The sequence below is a fragment of the Vigna angularis genome, chromosome 2 (assembly GCF_016808095.1).
Source record: "Vigna angularis cultivar LongXiaoDou No.4 chromosome 2, ASM1680809v1, whole genome shotgun sequence".
Classification (NCBI taxonomy): domain Eukaryota; kingdom Viridiplantae; phylum Streptophyta; class Magnoliopsida; order Fabales; family Fabaceae; genus Vigna; species Vigna angularis.
The window spans coordinates 42,870,309-42,894,963 of NC_068971.1; the positions used below are offsets into that span (position 1 = coordinate 42,870,309).

Below are 24,655 nucleotides of genomic sequence, written 5' to 3' on the forward strand. Positions count from 1 at the left end.
CAAATTCAGCATGCATAGACAAAGGAAAATACCAAAGGCTAGTGGGAAAATTAATTTATTTGTGTCATACACGTCCAGATATCACCTATACAGTGAATGTTGTTAGTCAATTTATGCATGACCCACGAAAGATTCATATGGATGTTGTTGAGAGGATTTTGATATATTTGAAGTCCGCTCCTGGGAAAGAAATTTTGTTCTCAAATAATGGAAACTTAAAGGTAGAAGGGTACACTGATGCATATTGGACAGGTTCAAAAGATGATAGAAGATCTACCTCTGGATACTTTACTTTTGTAGGATGGAATCTTGTAACTTGGAGGAGTAAAAAACCACCTGTAGTAGCAAGATCTGGTGTTGAAGCAGAATTCAGAGACATGACACTAGGTGTATGTGAACTTTTGTGGATTAAAACTGTGCTATAATATTTGGGCTTTAAACCAAATGAAGCTATGAGTTTGTACAGAGACAATACTTCGACTATAGTAATTGCTCAATATCCTGTGCAACATGATAGAACAAAGCATATGGAGATTGATAGACATTTCATCAAAGAGAAGCTTGAAGCTGGAATAATTTCATTTCCTTTTATAAGATCCTAATTGTAGTTGGCTGATGTTCTACCAAAGGAGTGTCAAGAAGATTGTTTAATGAGTCTTTATTCAAGTTGGGAATGTGTGATATTCATGCACCAACTTGAGTGGGGATGTTAAGATATGTCAAATATTCTATTAATGGATATTGGCAATCAAATATTGTGTTAGTTATAATTTAAATATTATTATAATTTGTGCAAATTTGTGCACTTGTCATTCCTTTAATAGATTAAGGTTTACAGGATCCTTGTATGTATATATATGGTACTCTACTCTTTAAAATAATACATCAAAATTATTCTTTAAACCTTTTAATATGTTTCAATAAGTCAGATTAGACTAGAATGCAGCATGACTGAAATGGTTAAACTAAAATGAATAAGCCTAAAAGATAGTAAAAGGCATATCATTTAGGGTGTGTTCCTTTGAAAGGAATTTACTGTTTACGTAGATTCAAAAGGATGGATTCGTAAAAGTAAGGGTGTTCTCATGGCATGATTTGTGGCGATTTGCGACGACGGATTAGGAAGGATTTCCAAAAAATCACTGTGCATTTCATCTGGCCAAAAGTGCGACGATTTGCGGTGATTCAGGGCACAAAGTCTTATATGCCCCTTGAAGTACGAATACTGTTGTTGCAAAGATCTTTCCAAAAATATTAACGTGGTTATATCGTTATTCGAATCTCATTTATAAGTAACCGATTCCAAGCATAATAAAAGGTTTAATTGCTTCCTTTGTCCCCAGTTTGGTTGAATTGTGTCAAATTCATCCTCATTTTTAAAAAAGTTCCATTGTTGTCCTCACGTGGTATAAAAGTGTCAATTGAATCCAAACATAGAAAAAATTTGTGTCAAAGTAGTCATTTTTCCTATATCTCTGTGTCTTCCTTTCATATGTCACTTCTCTGGAGCTATGAAAAGCCTTAAATTGGATAAGGTAAAATGAATATCTGTACTTGATTGTATGAAAGGAAGACACAGAGATATAGGAAAAATGACTATTTTGACACAAATTTTTTCTATGTTTGGATTCAATTGACATTTTTACACCACGTGAGGACGACAATGAAACTTTTACACCACGTGAGGACGACAATGAAACTTTTTTAAAAATGAGGATGAATTTGACACAATTCAACCAAACTGGGGACAAAGGAAGCAATTAAACCCATAATAAAATAAACAAAAGTATCATCTCCTCAATCACTGTTGCTTCACGAGAAAGAAGCTATGTACAGTTTGACGAATACAGTGGATTGTGGATGTCCATGTGATGACCCAGTGTGCAGGCATGCGTTTCTTTGCTTTTGAGAGTGCTTTTGCAGCCCATTTGCAGTGGCCAGATTCCCTACTTGACAGAACCATTCACTGCCATGTACTGCATAGTAGAGTATCATGGGAAAGATGTTTGAATTATATTACAATGCTTTCACCATCCACACCATTAATAAGAAGGTGGTTGGTGGATAAGTTTGGTGTGTGTATTAAGCGATGTGTGTGTTTACATAGAGAGACATCGAACTTTGAAGATACGGAACTGGAAAGCAACTTTTCGCAAGTGTGTGTGGTGAAGTAGTGCCTTCAGAGGGAGGTTCTGTGGAGTAGATATAGGTAATGTTTGTTTTGGATTTTGTTGTGGTTGTTGCAGGAAAAAGTTGTGTCATGTGGTTGAAGAGGAAGAGAGTTGGAGGAGGAAGAAGGTTGTTGTTCATGATGAGGAAGCGGATGAAGATGAGAAATGAAGGAAGGAGCAGTGGTTGAAGATAACTTGGAAGAAGCCATGTTCACTGTTCGAAGAAGAGGGTGTGTAGACTATGCATGGCTCGAACGTAATCGGTTACAAGTGCCGTAACCGGTTACTCATTTAGAAGCAAGCGTAATCGGTTACACATCCCGTAACCGGTTAAAGCTTCAATGGTGTTTTGCAAATGGATGCGTATTCGGTTACAGTTGCCGTAACCGATTAAAGGTTCAACATCACCTCAGTTTTCCGGTTCAGGCGTGTGGTCAGAGCGTTGTTGTGGCGTCGTCTCCGGTTGGCCAGGATTTGGTGTCTGTATTATTTGCACTTGGATAGGTGCATCGTTGAAAATCTGCAGCGACCTAACCTTGTTGCATGACAGCGTTGGTGGCTATGGGGTGGACAAGTACGGTGCACATCATGGAGGTGGGGTCCGAGCACTACCTATGGAGGCATACTCATACGCACCGAAGAGGGGGAGGAGGGAGATGTAGATGCACAACACAAGGCCGAGAGTAATAGGCAGTTAAAGAATATGGTATTTTTTTGAATTTAAGCTTAACCAATTATTTCTGTTGCAGGTATATGTAAGCTGAAGAAGCATTTGGTGAGGTATTGATAAGCTACGGAGGTGCTTGATTTGGTAAGGTACAGAGAATGTTAGTGATACAAAACACACCCATTCCATTTTATTAATAAGTTTGCTGAATTTTAAGGTTGTTGTTTGACAGTTTCCCTAGCCACAACAACACCAGCTGTGCAGCAGTTGATAGTGGCATATTTTACTATGAATTCAGTATTGAATTAGAGAAAATATCAACTCTTTCTCATCCTTTTTACCTTGTAAATCCTAGTTTTCATTTAGTTTAAGAAGTGGTTTAATCTTAAGCTTTAATTAGATAAAATGATCATTAACCCCTTTATTTATACAAGTTAATTAGTTGGAAGAAGTCTCTGCATCAAATGAAGAGTGCTGGAACCAGAGAAAACAAGAAAACAGCAAAAACAGCAAAAATATGAAGAACCAGAATCTGGAAAAAAGTTAGCTGGAGCGCCCTTTTTCCATGGGCGCTGGAGCGGGCTCTGCACCAGGACTGGAGCTAGCTGGAGCGCCCCCTACAAAAGGGCGCTGGAGCGCCCTTTTTCCTGTTTTCGCGCGCTGGAGCGCGGTCTCAAGCGTGCCTGCTGCTGATTTGGCAGATTGGGTTTATTTAACCCCAAATTAGAAGGGCTTTGATATCTTTGGCATCCCAGACACAAATTCTCTCAATTGGAGCGTCCAGAGGCGAGCTAGGAGCTGTGGGAACAGCCCTTCTTCATCCTTGGGTCCTCCTCCTTCTTCCATTTCCACCATTGTTGTAAGCTCAAGCTCTCCATTCATGGAGAGCTAGTTTCATTCTTGTTGGGGATTGATGTAACCACGGATCTCTTATGTAATTACAGTTGTTTTGAATGATTATATGCCTCTTTCATTGATTGTTAGTGTTTAATTCCTCTACTTAAAGCTTGTATGAGTAATTCAACCATATCATGATTTTAGGGTTTGCTTGATATTGGGAAATATTGGGTGAATCTAGAACTGGATTAAACACCTAAAGGAAATAGTATCTAGGGATAGAACTAGGACCTTTGGTTGTCTTGAATCTCAATTCTTAAAGCGGATGAACTTGTTAGGTTTTCCAAGGGATTGGAGTTTAAGAAGTAATTCTAGGCTCTCTCTACCAAGGGATTGGGTTTGAGTAAATTAGAAGATTGACATTGGCTAATTAATGAAGAGGAAGTGATTTTCTATACATAAGAGTGAAGTAGGTGAAATCATCCCCCAACAATATCATTCCATAGCATTTCTAATCTTTCCATTCCTAAGTGTTTGCGTTATCAAAGATCACTTTTACCCTTTACTTTTTATCTTTACTTTAATTGCATGAAAAGCCCAAAAACATGGAATCATTCTTTAGTCTAAATTAGTTAGATATTATACGATTGTCTAGGACACGAGTCTCTTGGGAAACGATATCCGGTCTTACCAGTTTTATTACTTGAACGATTTGGTACACTTGCCAAAGTCTCAACAAGTTTTTGGCGCCGTTGCCGGGGACCCGTGTTAAACTAGACTTTTGTGTGATTTTTAACCGATTTAGGCTTTATCTTTGTGTATAATTTTCTATTTTGTTGTAATTGTTATCTTTATTTTTGGGCTGACTTGTGGCACGAGTTTGGTTGTTTTCTAGTGTATGCAGGGAAACATCCGTACAAGGAGGACTGTGTCATCTGAACCACTCCTTGTGGATCCTGAGATCGAGAAAACAGCTCGTAGAAACAATAGTGACACCAGGAGACAACGAGCTCTAAGTCAACAAGCTGCCCCGCAATCTTCATTTCCTTTCAACAATCAAGTCATAGAATCATTTGATTCTTCTTCTGTGAACGGGATGGCTGGCGCAGGACCACCTCCAAGGAGAACCATAGGGGACTCAATAACCTATACAAGCCCGAGGAATTTCTCAAGCATTGTGAGGCCCACTATGAGTGACAAGCTGGCAGAAATGAAGCCTACTCTACTCCAGCTCATCAGTTCAAACCAATTTTCTGGCCTGGACAATGAAGACCCTCATGCACATTTGGTCACCTTCTATGAGTTGTGTGGCACTATGGGTGTACAAGGGGAGGATGAAGAAGCATTGTACATGAGACTCTTCCCATTTTCTCTGAATGGCAAAGCAAAGGCTTGGCTCCAGTCACAGCCTAATCAAAGTCTTACGAGCTGGGAGGATGTGGAATACAAATTTCTAGCACGCTTCTTTCCACCATCAAAGAGCACAGAGGTGAAGGCTGCCATTGCTACTTTCGTACAAGGAGTAGAGGAACCACTATGTGAAGCCTGGGAAAGATTCAAGTCTTTATTGAGAAAGTGTCCCAGTCATGGATTTAGCCTAGAGATGCAAGTGCAGACCTTCTGTAATGGTTTGCAACCTCATACAAAGATGATATTGGACGCCTCCTTTGGTGGTTCAGTACTTTTTAAGACTGCTGATGAAGCCATTGCTGTGATAGAAAATATGGCTTCCACTGATTTGAGGAGCCAACATGGGAGAATTCCAGCACAGAGGAGAGGAGTGTATGAACTGAGTGCCCAGGATGCTTTACTTGCACAAAATAAGATTCTGGCCCAACAGATGGAACTCCTAACTCAACATATGGTCAAACTACCTCAGCAGTTGCAAGCAATGCAAGCTCAACCTCAACCACATCATCAAGCAATGAGATGTGATTTCTGTGGAGATAGCCACCCCAACGGCCATTGTCAAAGTCCTAGTAGTTCCCAACATGAAGAAGTCAACTATATGGGAAATCAAGGACGACAACACTTCTTCAACAATCATTTTCCTAATCCTTCCAATCAAGGGTGGAGACAAAATCAAGAAGCTTCTAGCAGTAAAAATCCGTATCAACTTGCTCAACATTATCCACCTCAAAATGATCGGACTTCAAAGCTAGAAGATACCTTGCAAATGTTCATACAACAGTCCATCCAAAACCAGAAAAACACTGATGCATCTATAAAGAATCTGGAAGTGCAAGTTGGTCAATTGGCCAAGCAATTAGCAAACCAACAGGGTGGACAATTTACTGCAAATACGCAAGTCAACCCCAAGGAAGAATGTAATGTAATATTCACAAGAAGTGGGAAAGAGGTTGGAAGAAAAGAAGAAGAAAAAGAAAAGCCAGAAGAAGAAGATCAGAAAGAAAATGAAGAAGAAGAAGACATGGTTGGAAGTGAAGAAGAGAATAAAAAGAAAGAAAAAGAGAAAAATAAAAAAGAGAAAGAGATTGTGAAACACCTTCCTTACCCAAAAATCCCATCTACTGAAGGGAAGGAGAAACAATTGGCTCGGTTTAAGCAAATATTTGATCAACTTGAGATTACCATGCCATTGACCGAAGCACTACAACAAATTCCGGCTTACGCAAAGTACATGAAGCAAATCCTCAACAAGAAGAATAAGTATTTAGATGAGGAAACAATTGAAGTGCAGGGAAATTGCAGTGCCATCATGCAGAAGACTCTTCCTCCAAAATTTAAAGATCCAGGGAGTTTCACCATTCCATGCACTATTGGAAACCAGGAGATAGGTAGAGCTCTCGTTGACTTGGGGGCTAGTATCAATATGATACCCCTATCTATGCTTAAGAAGATTGGTGGTCTTGAAGTCAAGCCTACGAGAATGATGCTGCAGCTGGCAGATAGATCCATCAAGTATCCTTATGGTGTTGTGGAAGATGTGGTGGTCAAAATAGATAAACTCCAATTCCCGGTGGATTTTGTAGTTATGGACATGGAGGAATCTGCAGATATGCCACTCATCCTTGGAAGACCTTTCATGAAGACAGCCAAGGTTGTCATTCATGTGGAAGAAGGAACAGTGAAATTGAAAGACCAAGATGAGGAGGTGACTTTCAACGTCTTTGGGGTTGAGCAGCAAAATCATGAAAAAGAGACTAGTCTTGAAGCTACAGATGAACTTCTATCAATTACTAGTCTAACAGAGCAAGCTGCCAAGTTGGTAAAGAGGAGCCTTAGTTGTTTATCTCCAAGAGTAAAGGGAGAAGAAGAAGAAAAGGAAGAGGAACTAGTTCACCAAAATCCTGTGATGGCAAGCGATGAGCCCAAACCTGGCAAACCAGTGAGATTCAAGAATAGGTTATGGGTCATCAAGAACATAAAGATAAATGGAGTGCTTGAGATAGAGGCTCCATATTCTAGGAGAGTCAAGTTGGTGACTAGGAAATTACTGAGAGGATGTTGGTGTCATGACAAGAAGATGCATTCCAACATCAAAAATCAAACTTGAGCTTAATGGAGTCAAGCTAATGACGTTAAACAAGCGCTTACTGGGAGGCAACCCAGCTTTCAAACCCTTTCTCTTTGTGTGATTTTGTTATTTGAGTGTGTTTTGATTGTTTGAATTTGCTTTAGAATGTTTTTTATTTGATTTGGTTATTTTGGAGCATGTTAGTTTCAATTGTAGTTTATGTGTTGTTAATGGTTAACTAGTGTAATGTTGAGTTTTATTATGTATTGATGTGTTTTAGAATTGTTCAATCTGTTTTTATGTGTTCTAGTGTGATTGTGTATGTTCTGAATGGTTATGTTGAGTTTTGGTATGTTTAAAGTGTAAAATTTGAAGCCTTGAGTTGTAGAATTAGAAAGCCTTGGAAGTGTGCACCTAAATTGGCATTCTTGCACTCAATTTCAATCCTTATGGATTTGATCAAGTTTGTATAGTGAAAACATGTTAATCTGGGCTGAATTGAGCATCAAGAAGTGCCAAATTCCAAAAATCGTAGGTGTAGTTGTGAAATTCTGCAAATCTGCAATCTGGTATGGCGCTCCAGCGCCCTCTGCTCAGGGGCGCTCCAGCGCGCTCAGCACGAATCCAGTTTTCTGGCATTCTGACCCATAGCTAGCTCCAGCGCCCTCTGTTTAGGGGCGCTCCAGCTAACTTTTTCCAACCTGACCAGATTTTTCAGCAACTCTATTTTTCTCTTCTGCTTCAAATTTTTCATGCTCCAGGCTGTGTTTTGTGATTTTTCTTGCATATTTAGTGTGCGTTTGACCTTGTGAACTCATGATCATGTGATCTAATGATTGTTTGTTACAAATACATACATTGTGAGCTCACATTTGCAAACTTTATTTTCAATCTTTTGTGCAGAAATGACTTCTTCATCCAACTCCAAGAGAATAAAAACAAACGCCGCCACAAAGTAGAGTTGTCAACAGAGGAATATGCGACCCAAGTAGCATGGCTTGGGGACCAACCCAATTTATTGGGGGAGGTGGTGCAGAAAATGAAGGAGTCTGACAATGAGCTACAAATCATGAGTCACAGGACCTTTTATTTTGCTTTCTTTTACTTTGGTTGCTAGTTAGCTTTTGTTTTTCGATTTTAGTTAAGTTGTTTTAGTTATCTGGCTTGTTAGACTTATGCTGATTCATAATGCTTATGGTTTGATTTGAAATGATGCTTGAGATGGGTTAATTTAGTTCAAATTGTTTTGCTTCCTTCATGAAAAAGTCTGAGAATGCTGTATGCTTAACTGAGATCATTATTCATGGCAGTTGCTTGATGTTATTGTGGAACCTCGAGTTGACCTTGTGAGATGTTGTGCCTTAGAATTTTCTTGTGAATGCTATCATATTTGATCACAATTGACTTTGCCTGAGTTTCTCTGATATGAACCATTTGCTTGTTAGTTGCACATGATCAAGGCCATCTTGCTCTCCTACTTCTTCCACATATTTCCAAAAGAAACCAATTCAAAACCTTTCGACCTTGATTGATAAATGACTCTTTTTGAACCTTAAAGCCCAAATAAAAATTCCCTATTTTCCTTACCTTGAGCTAAATTGAGAAATCATTTGTACTGCAGGAGAATGGTTTAAGTTTGGGGGAGTTGTTATGAAAGGATGAATTGATAAAAATTTAAAAGATACAAAAGTAACAAAAAGGAAGAAAGAAAAAGAGAGAAGGAAAAGTACTGAATGAAAAACAGTTGGGTGTAAGTTCGACATTGGTGGTAATCTAAGTGAAGCAAAAGAGAACTTTTATTCATGTTTGTAATTGTTTGATCTCTTAGCTCAAGGTGCTTTGTTATCCAGAAAAACCATGTTCCTTCTTAGCCCAGCCACAATACAAGCCAATGAAAGTCCTTGTGATGTTGACTTACTTGTGAATGTGTTTAATTTGGTTGAAACAAATGGCAAAGTTGATTTGTGTGACAATTTGATAGTAGAGTGATAGACACACATCCTTATACACCAGTGCATTAGAGTGAAATACTATCTTAAGTGAGGATTGGTTCTACATAATTCAGTAAAGCATCATGCCATGACTGTTGATCTCTTATAAACTATGACATTTGATTGATTGATTGTGTTGTAAGCATCATAGTGGAAAACTAACATGATACACATTTCTAGTTGTTTCAAGTTAAGCAATGTATTATGAATCCAGATGTTATCTTTAAAAAATATGTTTTGTTTGACAGTCAGATACCTTTTTCTTGAGGACAAGCAAGGTTCTAAGTTTGGGGGAGTTGATAGTGGCATATTTTACTATGAATTCAGTATTGAATTAGAGAAAATATCAACTCTTTCTCATCCTTTTTACCTTGTAAATCCTAGTTTTCATTTAGTTTAAGAAGTGGTTTAATCTTAAGCTTTAATTAGATAAATTGATCATTAACCCCTTTATTTATACAAGTTAATTAGTTGGAAGAAGTCTCTGCATCAAATGAAGAGTGCTGGAACCAGAGAAAACAAGAAAACAGCAAAAACAGCAAAAATATGAAGAACCAGAATCTGGAAAAAAGTTAGCTGGAGCGCCCTTTTTCCATGGGCGCTGGAGCGGGCTCTGCACCAGGACTGGAGCTAGCTGGAGCGCCCCCTACAAAAGGGCGCTGGAGCGCCCTTTTTCCTGTTTTCGCGCGCTGGAGCGCGGTCTCAAGCGTGCCTGCTGCTGATTTGGCAGATTGGGTTTATTTAACCCCAAATTAGAAGGGCTTTGATATCTTTGGCATCCCAGACACAAATTCTCTCAATTGGAGCGTCCAGAGGCGAGCTAGGAGCTGTGGGAACAGCCCTTCTTCATCCTTGGGTCCTCCTCCTTCTTCCATTTCCACCATTGTTGTAAGCTCAAGCTCTCCATTCATGGAGAGCTAGTTTCATTCTTGTTGGGGATTGATGTAACCACGGATCTCTTATGTAATTACAGTTGTTTTGAATGATTATATGCCTCTTTCATTGATTGTTAGTGTTTAATTCCTCTACTTAAAGCTTGTATGAGTAATTCAACCATATCATGATTTTAGGGTTTGCTTGATATTGGGAAATATTGGGTGAATCTAGAACTGGATTAAACACCTAAAGGAAATAGTATCTAGGGATAGAACTAGGACCTTTGGTTGTCTTGAATCTCAATTCTTAAAGCGGATGAACTTGTTAGGTTTTCCAAGGGATTGGAGTTTAAGAAGTAATTCTAGGCTCTCTCTACCAAGGGATTGGGTTTGAGTAAATTAGAAGATTGACATTGGCTAATTAATGAAGAGGAAGTGATTTTCTATACATAAGAGTGAAGTAGGTGAAATCATCCCCCAACAATATCATTCCATAGCATTTCTAATCTTTCCATTCCTAAGTGTTTGCGTTATCAAAGATCACTTTTACCCTTTACTTTTTATCTTTACTTTAATTGCATGAAAAGCCCAAAAACATGGAATCATTCTTTAGTCTAAATTAGTTAGATATTATACGATTGTCTAGGACACGAGTCTCTTGGGAAACGATATCCGGTCTTACCGGTTTTATTACTTGAACGATTTGGTACACTTGCCAAAGTCTCAACAGCAGTATTACAGAAAGGTTGCCCAAGTTTGTTGTGGTGATGATTTTCCAACGACGAATTTGATCACATTTACTGGTATAGACTGTGTTGAAGGTAAATGTCAGACAAAATATTGTAATTTATTTTAACCATTATTTGATATAAGATATGGGTGTCCTTTATTTAACAGGTTGCATTTGGATGTTGCATTTGGATTATCCACTCATTGTATTTCAATATTGAGACTTGAAAGTACTATCATCTTGGGATCTTACTCTGAAGACGTATTCAATCTTGGCTGAAGTGTTCCTTGAAACCTTTCTTCAAAGCTTCACAACTTTCTTGAATAGGTATAATACATATGATCTGGTGTTAATCAAAGTATTAATGTGGTTTATTTACTGAATAAATATAATGTTATTTATTAATTATTATATGAATGTATAAATATTGTTAAATAAGATATGATTTGTTCAGTACATGAATTCAATGATGTTCATGATTTTTAAATTTATGTATGTATAAAGTTGTTAATGTTTGGTTTATTAGGATGAGAGTTTGAAGTTTATCATTTGACGTCGTGAAATTGGTGGAGAAATTATCAGCATTTGAGGATCATATTAATTGTATTCAATCAATCTTCATTACATCAAACATAAGGCTTCAAGAGGTATTTTTTAATCACTGTTCGAACTAATTATTTATAATGAATATATGATTGCATGTTATTTTACTTGTATTTTTTTAAAAGTTATTATGTTAATATAGATACCTTTTATATTTTTGTATTGTTGCAATGTATTATGTTTATTTAATGTATAATATTTATTTATTGTAGTGATGTTGATGTATAATATTTTTGGTATATATTAAGATATGATATATGAATGTTTGAATGAATGAATTATGTGTAATGAACATATGAATGCATGATTTTATTAATAGTATGTAATTTTGTTTAAGTACATATAGATGGAAGAAAATATAGATTTATCATATTTGGATCGTGAAGATATAGATGATGATGTGGTCGGTGTAGACTTCAATATTATCGCAATGATACGTCAACAATTACAAATAACCACTTCATTGGGTGCATTGACAATGTTATGCATTGTTGCACACGCATTGCATATCTTGAATATGTACACGAGTGATTCGAGTAGTGTAAGCAATTACCTACCAGACAGAGACCGTCGAAGGGAGCAATTGATGTCATATCTTGTGCATACTAATCGGTGTCGCGACATTATAAGGATGGGTCCAGAGGCATTTATTACTCTTTGTCAGACCATAAGATCAACTGGGTTAGTGAAGGACGCGATTCGGTCCACAGTTGAGCAATAAGTTGCTCAATTTCTTCATATAATTGGCCATAATGTTAAGAATCGAAGTGTCGCATTTTTCTTTCATCGATCGGGTTCGACGGTTAGCAGACACTTTCACAATGTATTGGATGCTATCTTAAGTTTGGAATCTGAATTTCTAATTCAACTCTTAGGAAATGAGGTTCATCCATATGTCTTGAACAATAATCGATTTTACCCGTACTTTAAGGTACTCATGAAAAATATTTGTAGATGTTCTTTCATAAATGGATGATAAGAAATTGTTTAGTGTTATGATGACTTGATATTTTTATGTTTAGGATTGTTTAGGGGCCATAGACGGTACTCATGTTCGTGTTAACGTTCCAACAAGTGATGCTCCGAGATTTCGAGGAAGAAAAGATTGGCCAACTCAAAATGTGTTTGCGGCGTGTGATTTTGACATGAAATTCACATACGTTCTTGCTGGGTGGGAAGGCACTGCATCTGATTCAAGAATTTTAAAAAATGCTATTGAACGAGATGATCCGTTGGTCATCCCTGAAGGTCAGTGTGTACATTGTGATGTTCACTGTTTTCTGAAGTAATGACTAATCATGAGTATATGTGGAAATTTGTAGGAAAATATTACATAGGTGATGTTGGATTTATGTTGAAAAGCACAGTGTTGACTCCATATAGAGGCGTCAGATATCACCTTAAAGAATATACACGTAGAGGACCACAAAATGCACGCGAGTTGTTTAATCATCGACATTCATCGTTGAGAAATGTTATAGAAAGAACTTTTGGTGTGTTGAAGAAACGATTCCCTATCATTGCAAGTGGCACTGAACCACACTATGGATTGCAGACAATGACAGACATAATATTAGCTTGTTGTATCTTACATAACTTCCTTCGTGGTGTTGATAATGATGACTCGTTACTTGATGAAGTTGACAATGAGTTAAATGAAAGGGAAGATCATAATGTTTCATTATCTCAAGTTAGAGAAGAGGACCATAGGATTGGTAGTAGTATCAGGGATTCTATAGCAGATCATATGTGGCAAGAGTATCAAAACTCATAGTTATTGTATTTTATTGTGTTGTAATAGTATTTGGTGTTATGTGTATGACAAGAACATAATATTAATAATGTTTAATGTTAACTTGTTACTATTTTGTGCATGAAATAGGTATAAAATGAACAGAGGTAAGGCAGCCGCGATTCAGTCTTCTGCTCCTACTAGAGAGTTCATGAAGTGGACAGAGGATATGGATGCACTTCTTCTACACTGTATGATTGACGAATCACGAATCGGTAATAGGGTTGACGGAAGCTGGACAACCCAAGCCTATAGTAACATAGTTGATCATCTTAATAGCGTTGGGTATGTCGCCATTACAAAAAATAATGTTAAAAATCGTCAGAAAGTCTTGAAAGATAAATGGCGTGAGGTACATGATTTGTTTTCTGGATTGAGTGGATTTGCGTGGAACCCGGTTAGTATGACATTTCATGCTGAGGACGAAGTTTGGATGGACCTGATTCAGGTATTTAAAAACATACTAACATTTTGTCCATTCGTTATTATACTTAATATGAACCTTTTTTTTTTGAATCAGTCGAGGCCAGCTGCGGCAAAGTGGAGAGTCACTAGCATAAAACATTACGATTTGATGGTGGAGTTATGGGCAGCTGACCGAGCTACCGGGAGTGGTGTTCGAACTGCTCGTCAGGCACGTCGACAGCGGGTTGGTCCTCGTGTCAGTGTTGACTTGAATCAAAATGTTGAGTACATCCCAGAACAACCTCAGTGGACGGGGTATAGAGACCCAACTCCACCATCACCTCCTCCATCTGTGGATGAATATAGTCCAGGACAGACTCAATCTGTGCCTTCCGTCCCATCCGGTGGAACTTCATCTTCACGGGGCTCGAAAAGGAAGGCACCTATGGTCGATGTTATTGATTCTCAGTTTGATAAGTTGACCACCAGCCTGAATGGTTTCGCAAATGTGCTTAACTCATCAAATGTTCATTTTGGTGTGATCTTTGATGCAGCCGTGCGTCAAGTGTCAGCAATGGAAGATAGAAATAAAATACTCCGTCGCAACCCGAATTACACATATACAGAGGCGGACATTTATGAAATGTTGACTTCTATGAACATTGCTGACGAGAATTTGCTGGACCAATGTTATGATTTCTTATGTGGAAACCCCACATGTACAAAGAGGTTGATGGGACTGCCACCACATAAGCGGTGGAATAAATTATGTAAAATGATATCGGGCGGTGACTGTTAGGAATCTTCATATCAGACTTACTTGTATTAGTATTAAATGAAATTCTGTATCAGTAATTTAGTTATGAATTATTATATTTGTATGGTCGATGTCATTTTGTAGTTCTGTTAATGGTTACGATGTATGACATTTGTTCTTATGTGTTGTTATGCAATGTTATTATGAAATATAAGTAATATCTTATGATGTACTTTCTTCTTATTTTAATGAAATGATTTGTTGAAGAAATTATCAGATGGCCTCATCATCAACAAAAAGGCCAAGAAAAAGCCGTAAGGGCAAAGAAACTCTCACTGAGGCAGAAGATGCATCCCTTGTAATACCATCTGTAGAGGAGCAATTAGATCAGCGTCGTTTTTTCACACACAGTCATCAAATGGAAAACTATGCAGCTGATTTCTGTACAAGGACTATAGTTGCTCCTAAGATAATGAATTTTGATTCTTTTACCGGTTCAGGGTTATTTTTCCAGCAGCATCTTCTATTTCAAGGGTTGAGCCAATTTCTCACATTACAGGGACCCTACTATCCGAATTTAATCAAGGTATTTTATTCAAATCTGAAGATATCATCAAATGGATATATGCTCAGTGAGGTAAACAAGAGAAAAATTAGATTCAAACCTGCTGATTGGTTCAATGTAGCCAACTTGAAGTACGACGGTCAGAAATTGTGTTATTCAAATATCCCACAGGACTTTTCATATGACCGCGACATGGCATTAGCTACTATGATCATACCAGATTTGCAGGGTGGTCAAGGTGTTTTAACGGTTGGTTGTTTGAATATCAATGATAGGCTTCTGCATTATATTATTGTGCATATGTTGACTCCACGACCAGGGAATTTTGCTAGGTTATTGCATGAAGATATTTTTATGATATGGGTGCTTAAAAATAATATAGCAATCAATTGGCCTCATCACATCATGCAGCATATGCTTAAATGCAAGGTCAGTGACACACCCCTCCCATACGGTGTCCTTATTACACAGATCATGCAATATTGTGGAGTTCACGTCGATGCCGATGCTTGCACTCATATAGGGTCCCGACGTCACTTTTCTATCAATTCTTTTAAGAGGATGAAAATTATTAATGTCAACGGTGTTTGGCAACACGATCTGGATGATGATGAAGAAGAAGACCAACCAGACCCTCATCACCACACTGTGCAGCCTCCTCCACCTCTATATAATGCTAACATGATCACTCAAATGTGGGAAGGAGTACAAGACTTGAGACACAGAATGCAGGGTATGGAACAAATGGAGGTGCGGGTTCAACGTATTGAAGATAACTTGGCAAACATTTCCCTAGACATGAACCGCCAATTTGCTCACCTCAATCAAAATGTGAACTCGATTCTTCACCATTTAGATGATTAAGTTCATTATATTTCCGATAATGTATTACATGACTTTAATATATATAAGTTTCTTTCTATGTGACTTTCAAAAATTACATTATATATTAATGTTATTTTCCTTGACACGAGCATTGGTAGTTTATTTAATTCTGTACTTTCTTGTCTGCAAATTAGATGGACTCTGGAATCATTGATGAAGTGCAAAAACAAATTAATTTATCAACAAGACTGTCTGTTGTTCTTGAACGACATACACAGGCCATGGAGCGTCGAATCACCCTGGTAAATGCCACGATTCAATCATCTAATCCAACTACAGAACAAATTCAAAACTTGTTACGGACTATGAACATTCAAGACCATGATTTAATCAGACAGTGCTTCGATTTTTTAACTTCGCATCCATCTCATACAAGACGTCTAATAGGGATGCCAATACAATATCGTTTCAATGCATTGCAACGATACCTTGCTGAATCAACGTCATGATGAACTATTAAAAGGATATTTGTATGTTCAATTTTTAAATTTCTTTTTTAGGTCATGTAATATTATAACTTGCTACTTAATTGTGGTTGTTTGATTAATGTTAATCATTCTCACTTCAATGACTTATAAATTCATATCACTTCGTACTAAATTATATTACAATTTAAAATTACATTTTAAAATACATTCATTTTACTACATTATAACTTTTATAATTTTTAAACATTAATTTTAATAATTAATTTAATTTTTTCCTCTTCATAAACATTTTTAAAATTAAATATAACATTACAAAATAACATTTTATAATACTTTTATAACTAGGGGCAATTTGGTCATCTTTATTTTCTACCAATTAAATTAATTTTTAAAATCTATCACATCAATCAAATCCTACACTAATTCTCATAAACTTTACTTCCAAATCCACTCTCAATTACCCACAAATCCACTCAAAAAAACAACTAACAAAATTACCCTCAAATTCACACAAATCCATTCAAATCATCTCCCCCAAATTACCCCAAAAGAACACACCCTTAGACACCAACCTTTCTGGTTTGAGCATTGATGTCTGGAGACAATCGGAGCCAAGCTGAATAAACCAAGGATTCATACATAGTGACATGAGGAGAGTGGATGTCGTTTTGCTTGCAGTATCCTGAAATTCTTGCAAATGTTTCTTGCTTCTTCTGATACCCAGAGATTGTGATGTTCCCTCCAACATATCCTCCAATTTTTCTACCAGCAAGAACATCCATCAGAGTTTTTTTGCCTGCTCCAGTGACACCCATTAGAGCAGTGAGAACACCTGGCCTGAAGGATCCACTGACACCCTTCAAAAGAACCCATTTATTCTCAACAACTCCTTGGTTCCTCATTTCCTGCAAGTGTTTGATAATTTTTAATCACAGTAAATGCAAGAGTTTTCAAATGGTTTGTTATGTTTCTAAATTACCTGTGGCATGTCCATGTCATATGTTACTTCATCAAAGGTGCAAATATGTTATAATTTAGATATTATTATGTTATAATTTAAATATTATTATAATTTGTACAAATTTGTGCACTTGTTATTCCTTTAATAGATGAAGGATTATAGGATCTATATATATGGTATTCTACTATTTAAAATAATACATCAGAATTATTCTTTAAATCTTTTAATATCTATTAATCACATTACACTACCATGGTTATCACTTTCAACATTGTAGTCATTGCTAAGGAGAAGAAGAAGAGAAGAAGTTTACCACAAAAAAAAAAAAAACTTGTTTTGGAAATTAAATTATGTGTGTTTATCTTAAATTTAAACGTTGTCCAGAGATTCATATTAGATTAAATCATTCTTCCAAAATTTTTGAAGGGTATCTGTAAAAAAACATTTTGATGAAAGAGCAACTAACCTATGGTCTTATATAAACTTTTATTTATAAGTTTTGGAATGGACTTTTAATTAATATTGGTCTAATTATAATTGCAGATAATCACACTATTTTGAGTTGATCAATATTAAAATTAATGTATATTAATTAATGATTAATTTTGCTTGATGACTAACCAAATTCACTAATAATTTATTAGATGATTTGAATTTTTATTAACTATTTGGTTTGTGATTTATCAATGTGATATAGTAAGTTTTTTCTCCAAACATATTTAATGTGTTTTGAAAAGTTATCTTCAAAACACATTTTATATATGGATATATTCAAAAAAATTCATTCTTTGATAAGTTTTGGAGAGTTTTTTTTTTTCTTAAATACCATTCCATAAAAATTATTTCGAAAGACATCTCATATATTTTAAAAAGTTTGTTTTGGAAGTCATATTTGAATTTTTTGTTTCAAAAATTATGACAAGCTATGTAATCCAGAAGTCACTTTTTGGAATAGCAAAATAGTCATTTTGAAAGTTTGAGGGGTGCATGAGGAAATTATTGGGAACAAGAAAAAGCCCTAACCAATACACGAAAAGCTCAATTTCCAAAAGTAACCTTTTTAAGAGTTTTTTCATTTGTCCATTTTGAAAATGTGCAATCGAAAAATAAATAATATTCCCGAATTATAAAATTTGAAATTTTTTCGGATTATAGAATTTATAAACTTTCTAAATGGTGCAAAATATGGAAGTAAAAAAAATACTTTTAAATTTCACAATTCGGAAGTAAATTTCTTTATAAAAAAATGACTTTCGAATTACATATTTTTTTATAAAGTTAAAAAACTTATGGATGGTACATTAAAATTAACCTCAAATTTATGCAATACATCATTTGTTTCTCAAAAGAATTGTTTATAGATAACATAATCCGAAAATCATTTGAGTTTTGGACGAAAGTTTTTAGCTTCTGGAGCATCTGAAAGTCTTTTTTCAAGGGGAAAATTACTTTCAAATCACTCAATTTAAAAGTTATTTCTAGTTTCTAGATTGTATAACATAAATTTAAAAAATAACTTTCGAATTGTACATAAAAGACCGAATGGGATTTTTTTTTATATGGAAGTGCAAGACTAAAACTTATAAGGTGCAGTAAGAAACTGCCAACGGATAAACGGAAACATACTTCCACCCCAATATTTTCAAAGGCCTAGTTCAAATTACTAATCGGGCCTTGACCCAAAATTGCTAAGACCTCTATCATAAAAAAAAAAAGATAATTATAAATTATAATATTTATTTCTATACCATTCAAATATAAATTTACGTTATTGTTTTAGACAGTAACAGTCTTTCTTACCATTCTCACTTCAGGTTAGTTCTCTTTTTAAATTCCTTTTATCTTCCCTCATCAATTGGCATTTTACTGCATCAAACGTGTACATGAGTGGAATAAAGAATGAAAATAAATAATAAAACTTAAATTTGTTTATCTTTAATGAAAATAATAATAACCACAATTTATCTTGAACTTGAAACAAACTAAGTTACTTTTGATGTTAATAACGAGACGACTAAAATGTGTCTTTTTCATGAGCTTCCCTGGAATTTGAAATTGTTCTTTAATATAAAGAATAGTAGCTCGTGATCTTCCAAAAAAGACAAGTGATTATTACCGTTAATAGATTATTGATTTCGTTTGTCACCATTATACTTTTTTTCCATAAAAGACACAATCCGTGTTTCAAAGTCTAAATCATAACATTTATTTTAATATTTCAAAAACAACAGTAAGTTTTTCCCTTTTGCCTGAGGCTACTGTTATTTTTCCCCCAATTATTACTAAAATTTAATAATGAACAAACGCTATTGAAGAACTATTATGGATACTCATTGCGTTGTTAATGATTTACTTCTATTATAACCGTTACTTAAGGAGTCAATAAATAAAAAATTATTAAAAATATATAAAAGTATTGAAAATCACTAAAACACTTTTTCATTGATCCCTGTTGAAAGTGTTTCCGATGATTAGGTAACATAGAATTCAATGATTAAATATACCTTTATATTAAATATCTTAATAAATAGTAGATAGCGATCCAATAAACAAAAATTATAATGTAAAAGATATACAGAATATATATATATATATATATATATATATATATATATATATATATATATATATATATATAATTATGTCCCATACATATTCAAAAATAAGTTATTGTATTGGATGTATCAATTATAAAATATTAATAATTTGTTAAAAAATAAATTCAATTGTATAATGTTTCAATAACATTGTTAGTATATTATTGCATGCAAAATATTATTGATTTTAGAGTTTTTAGAGTTCTTAAAATGTGCTTTCAAAATTTTAAAAAATAGGTTAAATATGTTTTTAGTCCCTAAACTATTCGCCGTTTCTGATTTTCGTCCCTCTTTCAAAATAAGGTACAATTTAGTCCTCATTCTTTTCGAAACTTTGGTTTTAGTCCTCGAAAACTAACACCGTTAAAAATGTGCTGACGTAGCTAACTGTAGACTGACACAATTTTTTTTCTTGCGTTGAGTCAGTCTTTCTCACCTTTTCTCCCTCTCTCTCCCTCGTCTCTTCCTTCCATCTTCCACCCAACCTCCCCACCCTCTGCAAAAAGGGATACCCTCTCCCTCTCCTTCGAGTTCTAAGACTGCCGCCACCCACGAAGCTAACCGCCGTTGCCTCTGCCAAACCGACCTGAAGCGACGCTGGAGGGATGTTAAAGGATTTGGTGAGATGGGTGTCAATGGCCCTCCCTTGTTGGACTGAGAATGTCTGCGGTTATGCTAAGATTGTGTTGAAAACGATGGTGCACGAGAAAATGGGAATAACCGATAGCAATATCTTCACTTGCTCAACTTGCCCAACACTGCATAATCTCCATGCGCTTTCCTTTGTGTTTGTCCCCTCTTGGACTCTGATACAAGCCTTGTTCAAGAACCTGATCAAACGTAGTGCGTGTACAAAATTTATTATAAAATTGATCAGCAAAGATGCATGTACTTCGTATTTCTCTCTGTAAGTGAAAATAAAATACAAGAAAGTATTTCATTAAACATTCTTAATCTGCAGACATTGCTAACAACGTCTAACTGATTATCCAACTGCACTTTTAAGTTGCATTATCTCTTCTAAATCCTTTGCTTTGGCCTCCCTCTCTGCATATTGTCTCTAACATTCTTCAAATAATTTTGCATCCATTTCTATGAACATTTTCTGAACATTCACGGTCATTCCGTGAACAGCCTGGTTCCAATGACTCTGGATATTTTTCTCCAATGCTTCGAATATGATTGGTAATACTACAGTCCTGTTTTGGGCAATTAAGCTGACAATGTGCTCATTATTCCACAAAAAGAGAGTTCGTTCTGCAACCTGCATTGCCATGTATGCTTAAGTATAGGGTTCAAAAGGATTATATAAAGCTAAAAGCATCAATAGACCAAGAATTACAAAACAAAAAATAAATAGAGATTCAAAGCACTCAGGATTCTCACTTCCATATTTTGATTATGACTGGAAAGATAAGATTTATAAGAAACAAATAATTTAAAAAAAAGAAACGTGAAGACATTGTTGATCCTGTAATGATAAAAGACCATAATTATAGCACCTTAATGGAAGAAATCATGGAAAGTAATTAACATTTAGCTTGAACTTTGGAGGCAGACCAAATGTTTCTATTTTAAATATTTGGGATCTGTAATACAAATGAGGAGGGTGAACCCTAGCATAATAATAAAGTTGTACCTTAGTGACCAATTGGTCATGGGCTCAATAAAAAAAGTTGGGTTTTTAAAGAGATAACCTCACAGAAAGGTGGGAGGTGACACCTGTGGGGAGGTTGGAGGGGAGATGGAAGGAAGAGACGAGGGAGAGAGAGAGGGAGCAAAGGTTCAATGCAAGAAAAAAAATTGTGTCAGTCTATCGTTAGCCACGTCAGCACATTTTTAAGGCTGTTAGTTTTCGAGGACTAAAACCAAAGTTTCGAAAAGAATGAGGATTAAATTGTACCTTATTTTGAAAGAGGGACGAAAACCAGAAACGGCCAATAGGTTAGGGACTAAAAACATATTTAACCCTAAAAAATATTGTTATTCTTAACATCAACTCTTAAATAAATAAGTGTCAAAACATACAAAAATAGAAAATTAATATTTTTTCTTTTATAATAATGAAATAAGGGTTGGTCTAAATATATATAAGGGTTGTTTTATTTTTCTTAGTAAACTAATAGAAAGTGAAACAAAAATGATTGGACTAACAATAATGATACTTGACACATAAGTTTTTTATGTTTATTTTTATTGTGTCAAATGGATATAAAAATATATAAACTTATCTTTATACTAAAAGTTTGCATAGGAATGAAATACGAAAGACGAAAAGGCAGAGATTGTGGAGTAAATGAGTGGTTTTGTTTTTGAATTAAGGCAGCAATGATGGATACTTGTTGGTACATTATTAGCATATTATAATTTAAGTGACATTTAGATACAGGTGTTGTGTAGAATAGTATTGAATTATTAATATTATTATTGGAATTTAGAGGGTGATTATGAGTGCATGCATGTGCCACTCTTTGACAAAGACAAGAAAGTGACGTGTACAATATCGTGGCCCATTGAAGATTTTCTCTCCGGATTAAGGGCTAACTTATGGTCCAACCTTTTTGTTAATGTTTCGGCGCATTACGAAAGGTAACATCAAACAATAATCATTAAAAAGTCAAACTATCAAAATGAACAAATTTTTTATTGTTTCTTTCCTTTCCCCTTATCTTGTTGGGATGAATATATGCTGCGTGGAAAATAAAATGCCTTCATTACATAACGCTAACCTAATCGTTTATGTATTTATGTTGTGTGTGGGGTGCTTGAGAATGAGATGACCACATTCTGTTGTGATTTTTATCCAAGCATGTTGTTTTCAAGGTTCAACATATACCAATGGTCACTCTCTTTTTTATGTGGTTGGGATTTTATGCATACAACTAATGGTGAAGATAATAATGCTTTTATTATAGTTGTAGTCAATCATAAATGTGTGGGTTTCCCCTTCCTGATATTTATAACATTCTTAGATTCTCGAGTTTTATAAGATTATAAGGTCCAAGAGAGATATTGATGGATTTTTGTTTTTTTAAGGGAATTAATTATTAAAAGATTATATATATATATATATATATATATATATATAATTTCAGTTTAATTCATACAAGGTATTACGTCATTTCTTAAAAGTTCTTTTGTATATGATATTTTTTCCCTTTAAGTATATGGTGATATTTACTTAAATTCATAAGTTTTTGTTACTTTCTTTTCTAAGAATGTTTATTACAAATATTATATATATATATAATTTTAATTTAATCCAAGATTATCATCACTTTTAATTGAAAATCTCAAAACGTTGAATTTATTGATTTTTTAATACAATATTTAACTTTGTCAATATAAAAATTAATTTATATTTAAATTATTCTCAATAAATATTTATTTATTTATTCTGATATTATCACAATATGTTTCTACTTTTTTTTATATTTATTAAGATAATGTAGTCCTTAAATGATGGTATTGGCTTCGATCGATGTGAGAGGGTGAGTTAATCTTTCATTTGGACAATGATGTTTTGTTGGACATTTACTTTTGAAAATAAAAAGACAAATTCGGCGTTTTATTTTAAACTTTGATAAAGTAATATTGATAGAATATTTTTTGTCTGTTCGTTTAGATATACAATTTTTAAGGTGGAGATAATTGATTTTGTTAGAGTGGTGGTTTATAATTGCTTTTAAGATTTTAAATTTAATCCTCTACATTAAAATAAATAATTTAGAAGGATTTTTATGTTCTTGCATCAATCATTCTCCATAATATCTCACTTTTCCTATAAACGTATATTATCTATATGAAACTACTAAAATAGAACTCTCAAATTAGCTTTTATTTTAATTTTTTTTCGTATATACCATGTTTAATTGTTATCCTTTTTATTCGATCGCCTCTTTTCTTTTTTTTTCTCTATCTTTAAATTTAATTTCAGTTTTTTCCTTGAAAAAAATTGTCAATTTTAATTATTTATTTTTAATTCAAATACAACTCCTATAATTAAAGATATTTATTTATCGAACGCTTTGACTATAAAATATTAAAAAAAATGTTAATAAACTCTATATACTTTTGCAATAAAAAATTTAAATTCATTATTGAAATGAATAAACTAATGAAGTGATCCTTGAAATTATAAATCATCGATTCATTTATTCATTGAAATTGTAATAATAAAACAAATGGAACCCTAATTATAAAGAGTTCGTGATATTTTTTCCTCCTAAATATTTGATCATGAAATGGAAAAGTTTAAGTGCAATTAAACTCTTAAGCATCAATTTATGTTACTATCATATTTGATATTAGTGGATAGTTTATAATTTTAACAAGGATTTATTTATTTGATATTGTCTCGATCATAATTTTAAGGACTAAATTGAGTGGTGATGGCCAATTTCAGGACTAATTTACCAATTATTAAATTCAAAGTTTAATTTCATAACTCATAACTTAATAATTTACTACTATAATGAAATAAATAATTATTGTATTCAAGATGTAGGAACAAACTTTTTAAGCCAATACAACATTGTTCTATCTTCATATTCCTCGATCAAACAATTTAATAAGAAAACATATAATTAAGCCGTATGAAATAGATTGTAATATAATTAAGATAATTTAAGAAAGAATTTAGCACCACTAGTGCAGAAAGGGCTATAGACGTCCGTTCTTTAGGCTTTTTAACGTCCGACCTCCAACGGACGTCTATGCGAGTGACGTCTATATAGACGTCCGTTGTGTCAGGCCGGACGTCTATATGGACGTCCGCTGTGTCAGGCCGGACGTCTATATAGACGTCCGCTGTGAACCTCTCGGACGTCTATACACTACTGCAGAAAGGGCTTTATTAGACGGCTTATTTAGGGTTATTTACGGATTATTTAGGATTACAGGGTTTGGACGTT

General features: G+C 34.6%; 1 protein-coding gene across 1 annotated transcript; it reads right to left on the reverse strand.

The window, feature by feature from the left end:
* Positions 1 to 16,744: 16,744 nt before the first annotated feature.
* LOC128195203 (ABC transporter G family member 32-like) lies at positions 16,745 to 17,086 on the reverse strand. The gene has a single exon (XM_052872278.1). It carries the CDS (start codon positions 17,084 to 17,086, stop codon positions 16,745 to 16,747), a length of 342 nt encoding a protein of 113 aa, XP_052728238.1.
* Positions 17,087 to 24,655: the final 7,569 nt, after the last annotated feature.

Bases quoted from the DNA above. Each gene is read 5' to 3' on its own strand.
- LOC128195203 (XM_052872278.1), bottom strand. From the start codon at position 17,086: ATGAGGAACCAAGGAGTTGTTGAGAATAAATGGGTTCTTTTGAAGGGT.